Here is a 16,140-nt window from a genome sequence, read left to right as displayed (position 1 = left end):
TGTGTGTGTGTGTGCATGCACGCACTTCTACCTTTTAAATGCCATGCCAAGGTAAAAAACAAGACAAAGGCACAGTCTTCTCATTGCTATGGCACCATAACCACTGAGAAATGAACTTTAGGTTGAAGGATGCTTAGCTTCATTTAAATAATTGCTGCTGCCTCAGTAAATCAGAATTTTTAAATTATTTATCTGTTATGCCATTGTAATAAGAAGGAAGGGATGAAAATCTTGTACCTCTCAGCGTCTTCTTGTCAGAGTGAAAGAAGATTAAATACAACCATATTGAATTTAGCAACTATTTATTGAGAGCATGCTATGTAGTAAGATTTAGAGATGGCACATGGTAGACAGAGAATATGATAATAACAATTATCAAATTTTTCCGTCCTGTAAATGGCAAGCTTTTTTATGTCAACCTTCCTACCTAAAATATGATTTTCTATTGTTTGCATGTAACATTAGGGTTGCATTCTTAAGCAGTATTTTGAAGTGAATTGTACTATAAATTTATGGTGGGGAAGTTGAGGCACAGAGACAGGCAGGTGAAAGTGCCAGGTTGTTAATCTTGGCATCGCAGACTGTGAGCTGTTTGACTGGTGAGTGGTGGCACTGAAGGTGCCACCTACACTGCAGGGCATGCTGGTGCTGATGTGTTGACTATCCCTTCACCTATGTAGAAGCTTCCTTTCCCAGTAGAATTTTGCAGCCTGAAAAGCACAGTCAACTCTACAGCTAGAAGAAGTCTTCATTCTTTCTAAGACAGACCAGAAAGAGTCAATGACTCTACAGCTTTCGGGAAGGAGTTGAACCTGCTAAATGATATTTTTTTAAGTACTGTTTAGTGCTATTAGAATAGTAATATATTGGGGTTTTAGTAAGTCTTTTTTGTAAATAGGCTTTTAATTCTTGTGAATGATTCAAACTATCAGCCAAGCAGCCCCTTTACTAACAATGGATCAGACTGCCTTGATGGCAGTCGAGCGGTTTGGGTGTTTTACTCTGAGGACACTCTAGCTGCTGAAGAGGATCACTACCTCATGGCTGAAGACAGGGTCCAGTTGCGATGCTCACTTAGCTGGAACATCCTGTGGAAAGCAGCATTCTTTTGCAAACTGCAGATGGCCAGGCCTATCTTGCTGCTATTCCCACTCTGGCCAGAGGGGGAGCACTTCCAACCCGTGGCCCCAAGGGAAGACCTGCGCGTGTGTAAAGAGTCTGTGCTATCTTCTTGTCTATGAAGTGAGCTGAGCACCAGAAGCAGCTTCTGCTCTCCAGTCACCATCACCAGGGTACAAGCGATGGGCAGGAGACCAGCAGAAGAATTCCAGAGAGTGGTCATGGCAGAAAGGATGGACAGCGGAAGCAGAGAGACACTGAGAAATGGTGGAGTCAGAGACAATAAAAGAAAAGGCAGAAACGCAAGGCTGAGTAAAGACAGAATGCGGTGGCCTACCGGAAAAGAGAAATAGTGGGTTAGGGGAAGAGTCATCTAAGAACTAGAACACTAGTGGGAGCTGCCTGCTGCTACTGACTGCTGTCTGGTGCTGCTGATGAAGGTCTGGGATTTCAAAAGCTGCCAAGAACTGGGGCCAGTGCTAATTGAAGTCCAGAGCAATAAGCCTCCAGCCTGCACACCCAGATCCTAGAACAATAGACCCTAAACTCCAAGGGTTAGGAACTGTAAGCTTCTATATCTGTGAGGTCAACTCCTAGGCCTTGGGCCTCAGAAGAGGAGTACCAGCTCTGGAGGTATGCCATCCTGCTCACTTCTCTCTAAAGCTGAGGGACCCCAGGCATATGATTGGTGGTAACACTACAGTTTGGAAATCTGAGTTTTCTCAGAACATGATCATATGGTATACAATTCCTGGAAGTTGATCTTAAGAAAACTCTATCAATTGTTAAGTATAGTGGTAAATTTATTTATTAAAAAAGCAAATCAGGGATTACTGTGCAAACTCCTATAACGATGGCTGGATTTCTTCCAAATAAACAAGAAATAATTTTCTCTTCTTTGTTCTCAATGGATCAGGTCTTCTGTATCTCTAAATCATTTTTTCTCCTCAGTGCACTGAATAAGTTCAATTGAAATCTGCAAAGCTTTCAGAAATATTGCCGCACATAAATATAAAAGCAGTTGGCCTTCATGGCCCACACACCAGTCTCCTCCTGCATTTGCTCTTTGACTTCTTCTAAAGCTTTGTGCGGCAGAGGTGGCTTTAAGATGCATTTTAGATGCAGGATCTGAAGACATTCTTCTCACAGATAAAGTATCTCCTGCTACTGCAGTTAGCCGAGAAGAGGGAACGGTCTTTGAGGTATCCACAGGTCTGGCTGACTGACGACTGACTCTCTGTTGGCAACCTGAAAAAGTAAGTTAGCTCCCCAGGTTACAGGTTACATTGGAAAATTACAGTGGTATTTGACAAGCAAACACTCCAGAGATGCCATTGGATTTGTTTTAATTTGCTTTCATGAGGCATTCTTCCGTGGTGGTTTTATCCTTCAAATAATAGCTACTTAGTTTTAATAAAAATACATGGATGATATAATTTGAACAAACAACTTATAAAGAAATCAAAGTCATGTTTACATAAAGGTAGTTTATAGCTACCATGTTTCTCTTGACACAGTTTTGAAATACTAAGGCAACAGATTGTGTCCACCAATCTGCATTCCTATCTGGAAAGTCCAACATAGAAATTGCACAATAGTTATTACGACCTTTTGACCAGAAGGGTCTCTCAGCTTTATGACACAAAGAATGTTCTTGATACTATATTTTACTGAACATTTAGACACTTAAATTATAATAAGAATTTTCTAGAGGATGATGGTAGGAGAGCGGATGAAGAAGATTTAGAAGCTGTGTTGCACAGTTTCATGTCAAATGAACACAAAGGCTAAAGTCACCTGAGAAGAGGGAATCTCAGTTATGAAAATACCTCCATAAGATCAGGTTGTAGGCATTCCTGTAAGGCATTTCCTTAACTAGTGATTGATGGGGGACGCCACAGTCCATTGTGGGTGGTGTCATTTCTGGGATGGTGGTCCCTAGAGTCTATGAGAAAGCAAGCTGAGCAAGCTATGAGGAGCAAGCCAGTAAGCATCACCCCTCCATGACCTCTGCACCAGCTCTTGCTTTCGGGTTCCTGCCCTGTGTGAGTTCTTGTCCTGATTTCCTTCCATGATGAACAGAGATATGGACATGTATACCAAATAAACTCTCTCCTCCCCAACTTTGCTTTTTGGTCATGGTGTTTCATCACAGCAACAGAAACAATAAAACCAAGTCATAAGCAGAGTAGTTATAATTCTAATCAGTACCCTCTAAAAGTGTCATAATTCTATCTTCTAGAAGAAACACAAGATACAGAGTAAGCTTTTAAAATTTCTCCCCATTCCTAGTTTTCCCTGTAGTGTCTCCTTCATACACTTACCAGTCAGAGGGAGGAGAGGAACCATCTTGCCAGATCCAAGATCTGCTGAGTCCCTCTTGATACACTCCCACCCAGTATTCAACTCCTCTTCTGAGCTTCCACAGGCTGCAGACAATAAAATCCTATAAAACACAAGGCAAAACTCTAAGTGCAGAAAAGGAAGCAGCAGCCCCAACTCTTGGGCAATATGATGCCTGGTATTTGGTTAATCAGAAATGATTGCGAACGTAAGTGTTGGAGGAGAGGGGACGTTAAAGTGAAGTTGGACATGCACACACACTCGCACAATTCTTTGACAGGGTAATCAGTATGGTGTGCTAAATACTATGAAAAATATATGCATCTGGTATTAAATTTTGCGCAGATACAGAGTCTAGCAGATAGTAAAATCAATCTCATTGACATTTCATCATCAAAAGGAAAGATCTGCTTGTTCCTTCACCATGGCGGCCATTTCTCCCCCACTAAATTTTAATATGTGAAATTTTGGAGATTCCAGCCACAACTCACTGTGAACACATTTTGTTACATGAAGCAGGTTTTATTTTGTCATGAAATTTTTAGAGAAAGTAATTTTAAATAATTATCATAATGTCATTTAAAGCTTCTTGAGTTGCTGCATGATTTTACATTTCCCATTGTTCTTATAAGGCTGAACTTCAGGTATTGGACATTTTGTTAGGGTGAGAAAGGTCTAACTATGAATTCTACTTCAGATATTCTATTTAAGGACAGAATGGCTTCAGCAGTAAGCTTAAGATCCCAGTAAGCCAGATTAGTAAGCTTAACATTTCAGTTATCAAATGCTCATTCTTATTAAGCCAATTCATTTCATGGCATCAGTTCAGGTTTTATTCTTTGTTACTTTTGCTTGCTTTTGAGTCAGGGTTTATTCTGATACACAGGTCTCAAACTCTATTTCCTCCTGTCTCAGACTTCTATGTCCTGGGTTTACAAGCATGTGTCATCATACACTTAAGCATAATACATTCAAAAACATCTGCAGTTGGCATGTATATGTATTTACATGGGGAGCATTCACATCTCTATCGTCCTCTTCCTCCCTCTTTCTCGGTCGACTAAGGGCATAAACTACCTGTATTCCTCAACTTATGAAAAACCAACCTCATTTTCACTTCTCCAGCTGAAGGAAAAGGAAATTATATAAATCTCTATTTTGCCTCGTTATTTCTTATGTTAAAAATATACTATTTTATATAAAAATGTACTATTTCCACTGCTATAGAAAATTAAGGAATCTTATGAGACTCTGTACTTCATTTCAATGAGTAACATGGTATTTTCAGAATGATGTGAAATCAAAAAAGAGTCTTTACCATTTCTTCTTTGCTGTCTATTTGAAGGAGTCTTGCACCCTCCTTTGAACAATTTTCCTTGCTGCCATTCCAAATTTTCCAAATTTGAGAAACATAGTAACAACTTTGTCCATTCTGAATCCAGTTGTGTGGACAAGGGCTGCAGTTACTACCTTCAAAACATAAACATTTCCTTAATAGTCATCAATCACGAAATTGGCATCCCAACTCCCTTAAAATAAGCAGATGGTACCCATGATGCAGCACCTACCTGTCCAGCTTCTCTGAGGCTGAGCACAATAAGATTTATGTAATTTCCACTTGAAATAGTTCTCTGAAAATTGGTTTCAGCTAAAAATCAATGTGGAGATGGCTTCACTTAAATCTTTCCTCCTATATCAAAACTGATCAAATTTTCCCCCACTGAGCCATTGACTAGGCTGAGAAGTAAGCCTTGAATTGATTCTTTAATTATAAGACTTAATCAAGAAAATGTTTTATATATGGAAAGAGATCAATTAATGTATGAAAAGAGTGGCTTGGAAACAGGTTTATACTGAACATATGAAGAAACAATGTCTTACTTCATTATAATTGAGAATTAGCTTTTAATATTTCATGTGCTTTTTATGGAACATGTCTTAAGAAAGAATACACTCCCAAAGAACAGTCAATGACCTGCACACAAAGGAACTGAACAGCACAGATTTGATGAGAGGTTCTAGCTTAGTCTTATGAAGGGAGACAGAGAAACACAGAGAACACTGGTTACTAGAGAGAAGCACTCCATGTGGGGTGAAAATCACTTCATAAGCAGTTTCCAAGACTGAATTCATACTTTGAAAATTTTTATATAATTACCTTTTGAGAAAAACAATAAAATGATTGGTTCTTTCTTTGTAACTGTAAAAATGCAGATGCCAATGAAAGAGCTGGCAGAGAAAAATATCTTACTTGCTAATCTAAAACAAGTTGCTTAGTGAATATATGTGAGTCCTTGGGAATAATTTGGAGTTTTTTTTTTACCTATAATACATAAAATGCTTAATCATGTAAGGAAATGGGAAACAAGCTGTTTTTCATGTCTGCTCATTGTAATTATTCACTTGAAAAATAGAAAGTAACCACATTGCAATTTTTGTATTGCTTGAAAGATTTTGTGGGAGTATGGAAGCTATAAGGGAAAAAAATAAAGTTAGTTAGAAGAAGACATTAAGAGAGAGATAGGAGGGATACATTAGGAAAGAAGTAAGGAAAGAAATAACGAGCCGGGTGGTGGTGGCGCACGCCTTTAATCCCAGCACTCGGGAGGCAGAGGCAGGCGGATCTCTGTGAGTTCGAGGCCAGCCTGGTCTACAAGAGCTAGTTCCGGGACAGGCTCCAAAGCTACAGAGAAACCCTGTCTCATAAAAAGAAGAAGAAGAAGAAGAAGAAGAAGAAGAAGAAGAAGAAGAAGAAGAAGAAGAAGAAGAAGAAGAAGAAGAAAGAAAGAACGAGAAGAAAGACCCTGAAGATGTGTGTGTGTGTGTGTGTGTGTGTGTGTGTGTGTGTTTCTTTTTCACCAGCCAAGGGAATTAAGTTTTATTCCCTCAGATTAAAAAAGTCATTTGAGTGATTAGTTGGCCAACTGCACACCTTTCCTTCAGCTCCTGCTTAGCAGTTGTTATTGAGTCTAAAGCAGGAGCCAAATTAGATGAACTGAGAAGTTTGGAACTAGAATTGGAAATAGACCTAAGTTTGAGTGACTGAGTGACATATATTGCTGATTCTTAAAGCCCTGCTTAGGAATCACACACATTCCCCTGGATCTTGCTGTAAACTTTGTTTAGCAGAACGTTCAAGGGATTTCAGTCCTTTCAACATTTTATCGGAAGATGTAGAAGAAGCTGAACTAACTGCAGAGCAGCAGAAATTACATCATACTTGCAGCTGTGAGGGGACAGAGAGAGCTCAGGGCTATGACTCTAAGCAACATAAAGTATTTAGATAACCTTCTAGGACAGGAACTCTGGAGAAACTGAATTTTTTTTTAATTTGACATAGAAGAGAATTTCAACACAGTTTGAAACAGAGCAAGAGATTATGAAAGGTATTTTAATATAGACTTTATAACCATGAGAGTTAGGTGAAAGAGAGGCATTGGGACAAAAGTAAGAGCCACCTAAAAGCATGGGTGAACTATTAAAACTAAGACATACCTAAGGATAGGCAATGGGCTCCTCAAAGAGAGCCCGAGGCAATTGTCCTCACAGGGGGTCTGCATGCAGTTCTGCAGTCTCTGGAATTACAGCTCAAAATATCTCTAAGAAATCTTTGCATTCTGATAAGTGAGACTATCAGGTGGCTCTGGAGATGCCTTGGGTAAAATTACAATCTGATAAGATAAAACCAGGAGCCACTAGGGCTGCACAGGAATTTAGTGCCCTGCCCTGTAAGAAGATTTCTGTCTGGATCCTAGAAAACTGCAGGCGTACAGCTGAAGGAGAAAAATGATAGTTAATGGCCCTGGAATTTGCATCCCTATGGTTGAGAACTTATAACCAGACTCCTGGGTAAGGACCTCCTGTCTCTTTTCATGTCCTGATTATTTTCCATCTTTCAGACCTGTTTCGGTACTCACTCCAGACCTTAACAATCCATGGAGAACAGGCTACGCAAAATCGTTTCTTTTTAGTAGATGATGCACACATTGGATCTCAACTGCGATCACTGTTCTCAACTGAACATGATATCTAATGACGATCATCCCAGCACTTAGGAGGCTGAGGCAACAGAGACACCACAAGTTGGAAGGCAGCTATGATGAGTGAGATCTGGCCAGACCAGTCTATAAGACAAACAATGCAAAATCACACTGGTCCACTATGAAGTACCTGAAGGGGGAGACCTTTGCTGCAAGGCTTGGCAGTTTTTCATCTGCAGGGTGTAGTTCCGCTGCCACTCTGTGAGGTTCTGCAATGCTCTATCCTGCTCGATGAGTCTTTCCTGCTGACTCATTGCAAGAGAGGACACCTGGAAGACTGACAAAGGCCCACAATCCCCATCAAACACTGACATTTTACAGGGAAGTAATCCCCAAACAAGAATCAAAGACAGCTAATGGTGAGAATGAGGATAGAATTTTCTTGGCTTTTGATTTTTGTTTAAAATTACCCAAGAATCAAGTATTACAAAGGACACATAAAAAAAAAAAACGAAGCAACAACAAAAAACCTCTTGGCTGCTAATTTTTCTTTTGCTTACCCAGTTTCACGCCCTAAGAGCAGACAAAATTATTAAGTTCTTTAACACATTTTCCCAGAGATACTTTAATTAAAATAAGATCAATATAAAATTCCTCTTCAACAGTTTATTAAAAGGGTGATATACCCTGTTTACATGCTGGTGAACATTTGCTTTTATTACTTAAGTATATTTAAGTATTCATTTCCTTAAGTACACAAAAAGCTCTCACTCATTGACTCATTATAAAAGGGTAGGAATCCACTGTGTTGATGTGTCATGAGTTACTTAGCAGTTTGGGGACACTATTTTAAAAATTAACTAAGTGATTGATTTTGCTTGTTTGTTTTGCAGAGCTAAGAATTGAACCTAGGGTATCAAGCATCTTGGACAAGACCACTATGATTTTATTATCAAATAGCTAATCCTCTTGAATGACAAGGGGGGGGGGATGCTGTTTAAAGAATCTTAGTCTTGGGGAGAGAGCTCAGTTAACATAAATTGTCGTTGAGCTAGCCTGAGGACCTGCATTCCCAGAAACTGTGAAAAAAGCTGGGTGTAATGGTGCACACTTGTAATCCCAACACTAACGAGATGGAGATAATTGAATCTCTGGAACTCCCTGGCTGGCTAGCATACTCTACTTGGCAAGTTGCAAGCCAAAAAGAGACTGTGTGTTAATTAAAAAAGGTGGAGGGCTCCTGACAAATGATACCTCATGTTGTTCTCTGTCCTCCACACACATGCAACCATATCAACATAAACTGGTAAGAGCAGACACACATACACACACACACACACACACACACACACACACACACCTAAACAAATCAACACACAGAAAAGAATCTTAGCCTTGCTTCATTTTACACATTTTAAAGCTATTTTTAAGGTGAGAGGCTAGCAGCTGGGTGGTGGTGGCACACGCCTTTAATCCCAGCCCTCGGGAGGCAGAGGCAGGCAGATTTCCATGAGTTTGAGAACAGGCTGGTCTACAAGCATTAGTTCCAGGACAGGCTCCAAAGCTACAAAGAAACCCTGTCTCAAAAAACAAAACAAACAAATAAAATCAAAACAAAAAAGGATGAGTGGCTGAATCAAAATTTTGTGGATATCTAATTTTCATTCAGTATTTCTGTTACCCTCCATCTTTGCTGTTTTACAGTGTTTCAAGGTTATCTGCATTTCCGGCTCTCCTCTGTTTGAGATTGAAATTCTCTTTACAGATGTAAGCAATTGGATACATTTTCTTGTCTGTGAAATGTGTGATTATAGCCATTGTAAGCACCACACCTTCGGCTTTCTAGTTCTTTCCTTTGCTTTTTCGTGCTGTGAGAATTAACTAGCAAGCCTGGAATCAGAGGTTCACACGGTAATGACCTTCAGACAGGATATGATGCAATCTAGGTAATGGTGCAGCCTGTAACTGTGGGACTGAGAATTTGGGAACCAGACTGTGACAAACTTGTCTGCATCGTTTATTGATGACAGCACGCCAGATGATTTGACCTTGGTTTTAATGAGACCGTGAGAGATGCCTTCTGCTGAGGAAGGTTGTCTAGTCTCAGCAAAATTCTGTCTTTATGATCAGCAACACATAAAAAATCTCCAAGCAAGACTCTGGGTTTTCTTGACACCACAGTACTCTGGGCAAACACCAGTGATTCTGGAGCCAACAGAAAACCATGAAATAGTGGAAAGAGAGCAAGGGAAAGGTACCGTCTCTCTGTGCCAAAATACCTACCTTTCCTTTCCCCCTATTTCTCTTGAGACAGTCTCTCATGTATCCCATGCTGGCCTCAAACTCACCATTTTGCCAAGCATGACCTTATACTCCTGTTCCCCCTGGTTCCTCCCCGCATTTGCGGAGAATGCAAGCCTGATTCACTATTACCCCTAACTCCTATATCTTCTAATAAGAGGCTTTACTATCAATATCCTTACTTCTGTGCCATTAAGTTGTACTCTTATATGTAATAAACTAAATTTTTTAAAAGATTCTCAGCAAACAAAACTGTTAGAGCCTGTTGTTTTGGTCCTGTCCCTGTCAGAAATCAGTCCAGTGCCTAGAAATTTTGTTGGCATATCACATGCTTCAAAGATTGATTTTGGTAAGCTATAAGCTACTATGTACATTTTGTAGTTTGACATTTGGCTTGATTTATGGTGACTTATTTACATAGCTGAAAATTTTTTATTCTTTTTCCAATACACTGTCATTTTTTATTTTAGGTTGCATATTTTAGATAAAAAGACTAGAAAGGATGTATTGTGGTGTAGAATTTAAGTTGGAAGAAACAATGGTATTGTTAGCGAATGTTAGTCTAGTCTAGCAAATATCATTAATTTAAAAAGTATAAATAATTATCATTATGCTAAGACTCCTGGTAACTTTAGTTTTACATGTGAAACTATAATCTCATGTCTATATTGGTATATTTACACTTTGATATATTTAAGATTGATGTCATTGTAGCTATGAGGTGTGATGTCAACATTTCCCAGATGTCTATGCACTTTTCCTGTCATGTGAGAGTAACTACCACCCGTACTCTCTTAGCTGCCGCTTTTAACTCACAGCAAATGTCTAAGGAACTGACAAAGGGGAGGTCGTGGGGGAACAGAATGGATCAGATCATAGCAGCTAGGAAGAAAGGAGATAGTGCTGACCCTGGAAAACTCTTTCTTTCCCATCCAGGCATTCAGACTAGGTAATATTGCTCTCACATAGAGAGTTCCCAATTACTTAATCTTGTTTGGAAACACTTTACTGTTTTCAATCTAAGCAAATGGACAAGATTAAAAATTATAACACATACCCTAGTCTTATTGTTTTTTTTTTGTCTCTTACTCAATTTTCTGTGTTTTGCTATCATGTCTTCCATACTTCATAAAAACAAACATTGTTTGTATTCTGCTTTATCTTCTAGTTAACCAAATTTTTACCAATGGTGGTTTTCAGTGTTAGATACAAAATCCAGGACCTTGTGCTCATTAAAAAGATCTTCAACCCTTCACTCATTTTGCAGTTAAGTTTATATATTAAACACTTGGGTGTGGGGGGGCAGGTCACTGATGTTGCAGTTTGTTAAGAAACACAAACAGAATCATCACTATGATTGAATGATAGATCCTATCAACTCTTAGCCCAATTTCCATCACATGATACCATCTTGAAAAGTTCAGTATCACAACTAGAATATCAACATCCATATCAATATTGATAACACCATAGCATGTCATTTCTCTATCACCATGTAGATCCAATACATTGAGCTTTTATGAAGCCAATCCAATCTCCTCTTGTCCTTACTGCTCCTTAACACTAACATGTTCTGGTTCAGTGGTTTTGTTATTACAAGGATGTTATAGAAATAGAACCATTTTGTATGTTTTTCTTTCCCACTCAAGATGCTGTCCTGGATATTCATCTGGACAGGTGGACAAATTAAGAGCAATAGATTTTATTATTGAAAGGATTTCTTTGATATTATTTACCACATATTTTAGCCACTCACTCACCAAAGAACATCTTGGTTGTCTTCTTGTTTAGTTCTTACAAATCAAGGTGCTATACACAAGTGTGTTTAGGCTTTAGTGAATGAAAGTTCCTGAGGTAAGGGTTCAGAGGTGCAAATGCTGGATTGTAAAAGGTCAGGTTTTAATGAAACCATTCCCCTGTTCTTTCACGGGCTGTGTCACTGTACAGTCCTGCCAAAGATGACTGGTGATTCAGCTTCTCAGACCCATCAAACATGTGATGTCACTGGTTTGTAATTTCTGCTTTCTGGTGTGTACAGTGTGTCACACTGTGGTTTTAGCTTCTTTTACCTAATGGCTAATGATATTGAACTCTGTTTTTATGCTTCCTTGACACTTTCTTAAATTGTTCAGTGAAATGCATTGTCATGGCATTCATTTTATCACTGAATGGCTTGATTTCTTGTTGAGTTCTGAGAGCTTCATTGACTCAAGTATGTGGTTTGTAAATACTGACTTTTTCTATCTTGTGTGCCCAGCTATTTTTATGTTGAAGTAGGTGCATCTCATCAACTTTTCCTTTTATTAATAACTAGTTAGATGTTAAATCTAAGAACTCTTTTCACACTTGAAGAATGAATTTCTTCTTTTTTAAAACTTCTTGATTTGGGCACAACCTAGAGTTAAGAGTAGAAAATAATGTTCCTTATTTTATTAATAACCTGGTATATATAGGGACTGAATTATAATCATCTTCTTTATAGAAAGTTGAGATATAGTTTTAATATGCTAATGAATTTTACTGGGTGAACCCTATTTCAAGTCACTTCTGCTTTGCTTATTATGCTCCAGATGGCATGGGCTGCATCAGATGGTAATAAGACGGTAGAAAGGGAAATGAGACTTGTCCTTGGCATTTCATCCTACATAGGAAGCAAATGTTTCAGCTTTAATGGTGTTTGAATTGTAGCTAATTTACAACAGGTTACCAATAATGACTGAACAATATCATTTCTTGGGTAACTGAATCAAAACAATTCTAAATCTCACAAACAAAGTTATTGGGTATACACGATGCCACACATTGTACCTCAATGATTAGTTTCAAATATGAAAATAGACAGAAAAGGCACAAGAAATACTGATCTCTCTGGAAGTCTATACACTTTACAAATGACATTCAAACGGGGCTGGTTAACTTTTGGGCTATATTTGCTAAAACCTTGGTGAGCACACGTGCAGAGTGCATGTGCATATTATAAATTTAATATGCATATTATTTTTTAGAAAACTAGATATCTCTGTAAATGGTTTGTTAACCTGTTTTCGTGGGAAACATTGCATAACTACCTCTCTACATCTAGTCGTTCTAGACAATTTTTTAAAATTAATTAATTGGATTCTTTTACCAGATTTTTCTGCTTTACTGTGTGAGCTTCCTCTAAATATAAGTCAAAGTGCCTTTTTAGCTTTTATATAAATGTAAATAGTTCTTAATTACTTTCTTTATTCTTTTACACATCTGGACATCTGGACTTTTTCATAATAATATAGCTATACACAATTTATAACCCATCGATAGAAACAGGTAACTTTGAAAATATGCTTTTATACTTACACTTGATGCCCAAGAAAATGGATGTTGCTAATAAGCCCACACAGAACACACAGGAAATCACCGTCGTGACACAGCATATTCCTAAATGTGGAATCAGAACAATGACAAAAGTTAGAGAAAGCAGTTGCAAGGGACGGGTAGAGACAAAGTCAGGATGAGTAGGAAGGATTGTTCCTTCCTACTGTAGAAATAAAAAGACTTGAAACTCTATTAGGAAAAGGAGAATATTTGCTTCAGTTCTCTCAAATAAACCTTATAGCCTTGCATGCATCTGACCTGGAAAATACCCAATTCACTAGATTTAATATCATAACTCTGTGATCTTAATGTACAATATTATGACTTTAATAAGCAATTACATATATCTATTTATTTATTTATTACCTATTTTTTCAATAATCTCAATAATGGCAACTAGGCAAGCTTAAGTTCTTAACATCAAGACTCTCTTACCTGTTTTCAGAATTTCTTGAACATGACTCATTAAACTATTTTTAGTTTTAATGAGCAGTTTAGAAAATGAACAAAAAAATTTCAGCTCAGTTTTCTACTCTCGAAGGAGGAAAGGTGAGTGACATGGCTTCTTAAATTATTCATATTAATAAAAGAAAAATAAAATGGATCCTCACATGTTGTGATAGACCAGATAATGCATTGCCTGGGATCATCCCTGGAACCTTGAAATGGTGCTGTATGTGACAAAAGAGATTCTGAGGCTAGTGCTGGACTGGGGATCTGGTATGGGGAGGTCAGCCTCAATCAGTGAATGTGTAACAAGTCAGTACTAAAGACTTAACTGTATGGTAATTACGGTAGTTCCTGCCTGAGACCAGCACAGTTCAGCATGGCAGAGCTGAGCCAAGCCTCTCCTGCCTTAGAGCCATTTGGTGCCCCTGAGTCACACACAGTTCCAGGCACACAGCAGTCGACATTGCCATCAAGTAAGCCGTAGAGCTTTACTCCAAATGCTCCATTCAAAAGCTCTGTCTCCCACAGGAGCCAGACAGAGATTGCAATGGCGGCACAGCCCAGAAAGCCGGCATTTTAAAACAGCCAGTTTTTTCCTGTTGCTGAGTCAGGACAATTTCTTTGCAGCACGCAACCCACAAACAGCAAAAAGCTGTCTTAAATTTTCTCTCTCTCCTTTTTAAGCCCTCTCAGGTTTTACGTGGAGTTCATTAGCATGTTGGATGCCACTCTGTTGAAATACGGAGCAGCGGGCTGTGTCCCGCCACCCACACGGAAACTGTATTCTTTTAAACACTGCCTGACCCATTAGTTTCAGTTTCTTATTGGCTAGCTTTTACATATTGATCTAACCCATTTCTATTAATCTGTGTAGCCCACGAGCTGGCTTACCAGGAATGATCTTAACCTGCGTCTGTCTGGAGTGGGAGAATCATGGCGACTCCCTGAATCAGCTTCTTTCTCCCAGCATTCCGTTCTGTTTACTCCGCCTACCTAAGGGTTGGCCTATCAAATGGGTCTAGACAGTTTCTTTATTAATAAGAAATCACTCCCACATCATTCTGAGGCTAGTGCTGGACTGGGGATCTGGTATGGGGAGGTCAGCCTCAATCAGTGAATGTGTAACAAGTCAGTACTAAAGACTTAACTGTGTAACTACTTGGGAAAACTTAATAAAGCACCTTTAAAGTCCACCAAATTAGTTGATGTATGATATTATATGTGACATCTAGTTGATGAATTAAAGAGATGATGGTAAGAATAAAAACTTATCTATTTGAAAATATTCTGTGCTATAGTTTTAAATAAAAATACAAAAAGATATAGAAATAGGCATTAAATAATAAAAACATAATTGCATCCGCATGAAGGATTCTTTTCTAGTTTTTCAACTGTTCCCTACATTTCTTGATATTTGTCAGATAATTTCCTGAGCATTTCATGCAAAAACTAAAATAATTAAAATTGTATGATGTCTTTTACCTATTTTCAAACTTGAGAGAGAGAGAATATATCATATATCCCGAGCCCAGTGCCGTTTTTCATTTTCACCTGCACTCGTTCATCCATTCCAGTGAATGTATCCGGCATACTAGAATGCTCTAAAGAGCTTGTCTCAGATTAGAAGAAAAGGCGTGGGTTCATCACAGAACACACACAGAAAAACTTCTAGTTTTCTATTACACATTTTGAATGTATTACCTGAACATTTGCTAGAAGACAGACATTTCTGAGCAGCCTCTGAGGGTGGACTATCCCACTGAAGAGAGCTGTATATCTCCTCCTCGTGCATGCTGAAGGTGCTTGGAGAAGTAAAGCAGCCAGTAAAGCAGCCTGCACAGAAGCCTGGCAGAAAGAACTCCTCTTGTGATTAGGAGTAGGTTGGTACAGAAAACAGAACTGACTACTTTTTCCCAGCTGTAAAATGCACTGGAAATTAAGGTACAGAGTAGGAACATCATCCATCATCATCCAGAAAGTGGAAGCTTTAAAGTTTAAACTTAAACATAACACAATAAAGGAAGAAATGAGAGTGCACTGAACTCAAAATGGCTATGGTAAAATTATACTGTTGCTCTGATTCCCTTACAGTAGCTGATGCTGAAGATGAAATACACAGAACAAACTTCAGTCTAGTGTAGAATACGAAGCACAAAGATGACTCAGGGAACAAATATAAAGGCAGTCCAATCTAGGCAAACCAACTTGTACATAGCTTTTGGGTTTCCAAAGAAGGAAACGTGGAAGGGACTACATCCCTAAATTCATTTCCAACCAGTCTATCGGTTAAGATAATACTGACTGCTAAGATGATAAGTAAACTTCAAAATAACAGTCAACACTGTGATTGTTTAGACCTCCCTCATAGTTTGTCCCCAGGGACAGAGCTCTCTGCCAGAAGAGGCCTGGGTTATTTCCATATTCTTGAATGTTGGAGCTGTGTTGAAGGGAAAGAGGAGGTGACAAACCCACACTTGTATCTTGAAAACAATGACCTAGAAGTGATATGAATCACAGCACCCCTATCCATTGCATTTCCACATTGATCATGAAGATTGAGTTTGCTTGGGCAGCAGCATCTAGAGATAACTTT

The 16,140-nt window shown here is 38.6% G+C and overlaps 1 protein-coding gene across 1 annotated transcript; it reads right to left on the bottom strand.

The window, feature by feature from the left end:
* Window positions 1–2,136: 2,136 nt before the first annotated feature.
* Clec9a (C-type lectin domain containing 9A) lies at window positions 2,137–15,339 on the bottom strand. Its single transcript, XM_041636280.1, has 7 exons — window positions 15,249–15,339; window positions 14,439–14,477; window positions 13,080–13,160; window positions 7,633–7,779; window positions 4,781–4,932; window positions 3,444–3,565; window positions 2,137–2,367 (listed from the first exon to the last, which is right to left on the bottom strand). Exons 1-7 carry the CDS (start codon window positions 15,337–15,339, stop codon window positions 2,235–2,237), a joined length of 765 nt encoding a protein of 254 aa, XP_041492214.1. The 3' UTR covers window positions 2,137–2,234.
* Between the last annotated feature and the right edge of the window lie 801 nt (window positions 15,340–16,140).

Source organism: Microtus oregoni, unplaced genomic scaffold (genome assembly GCF_018167655.1).
Source record: "Microtus oregoni isolate MIOR12 unplaced genomic scaffold, Mior012 000002F_ref0000024, whole genome shotgun sequence".
NCBI classification, from domain to species: domain Eukaryota; kingdom Metazoa; phylum Chordata; class Mammalia; order Rodentia; family Cricetidae; genus Microtus; species Microtus oregoni.
This window is presented reverse-complemented; position numbering and strand designations above follow the sequence as displayed.

Coding starts and splice junctions, on each gene's coding strand:
- Clec9a (XM_041636280.1), bottom strand. CDS start 15,339: ATGCACGAGGAGGAGATATACAGCTCTCTTCAGTGGGATAGTCCACCC. Junction 14,478..15,248: donor GTCTTCTAGCAAATGTTCAG/GTAATACATTCA, acceptor AGTCGCCATGAT/TCTCCCACTCCAGACAGACG. Junction 2,368..3,443: donor TCCTCTCCTCCCTCTGACTG/GTAAGTGTATGA, acceptor TTACTTTTTCAG/GTTGCCAACAGAGAGTCAGT.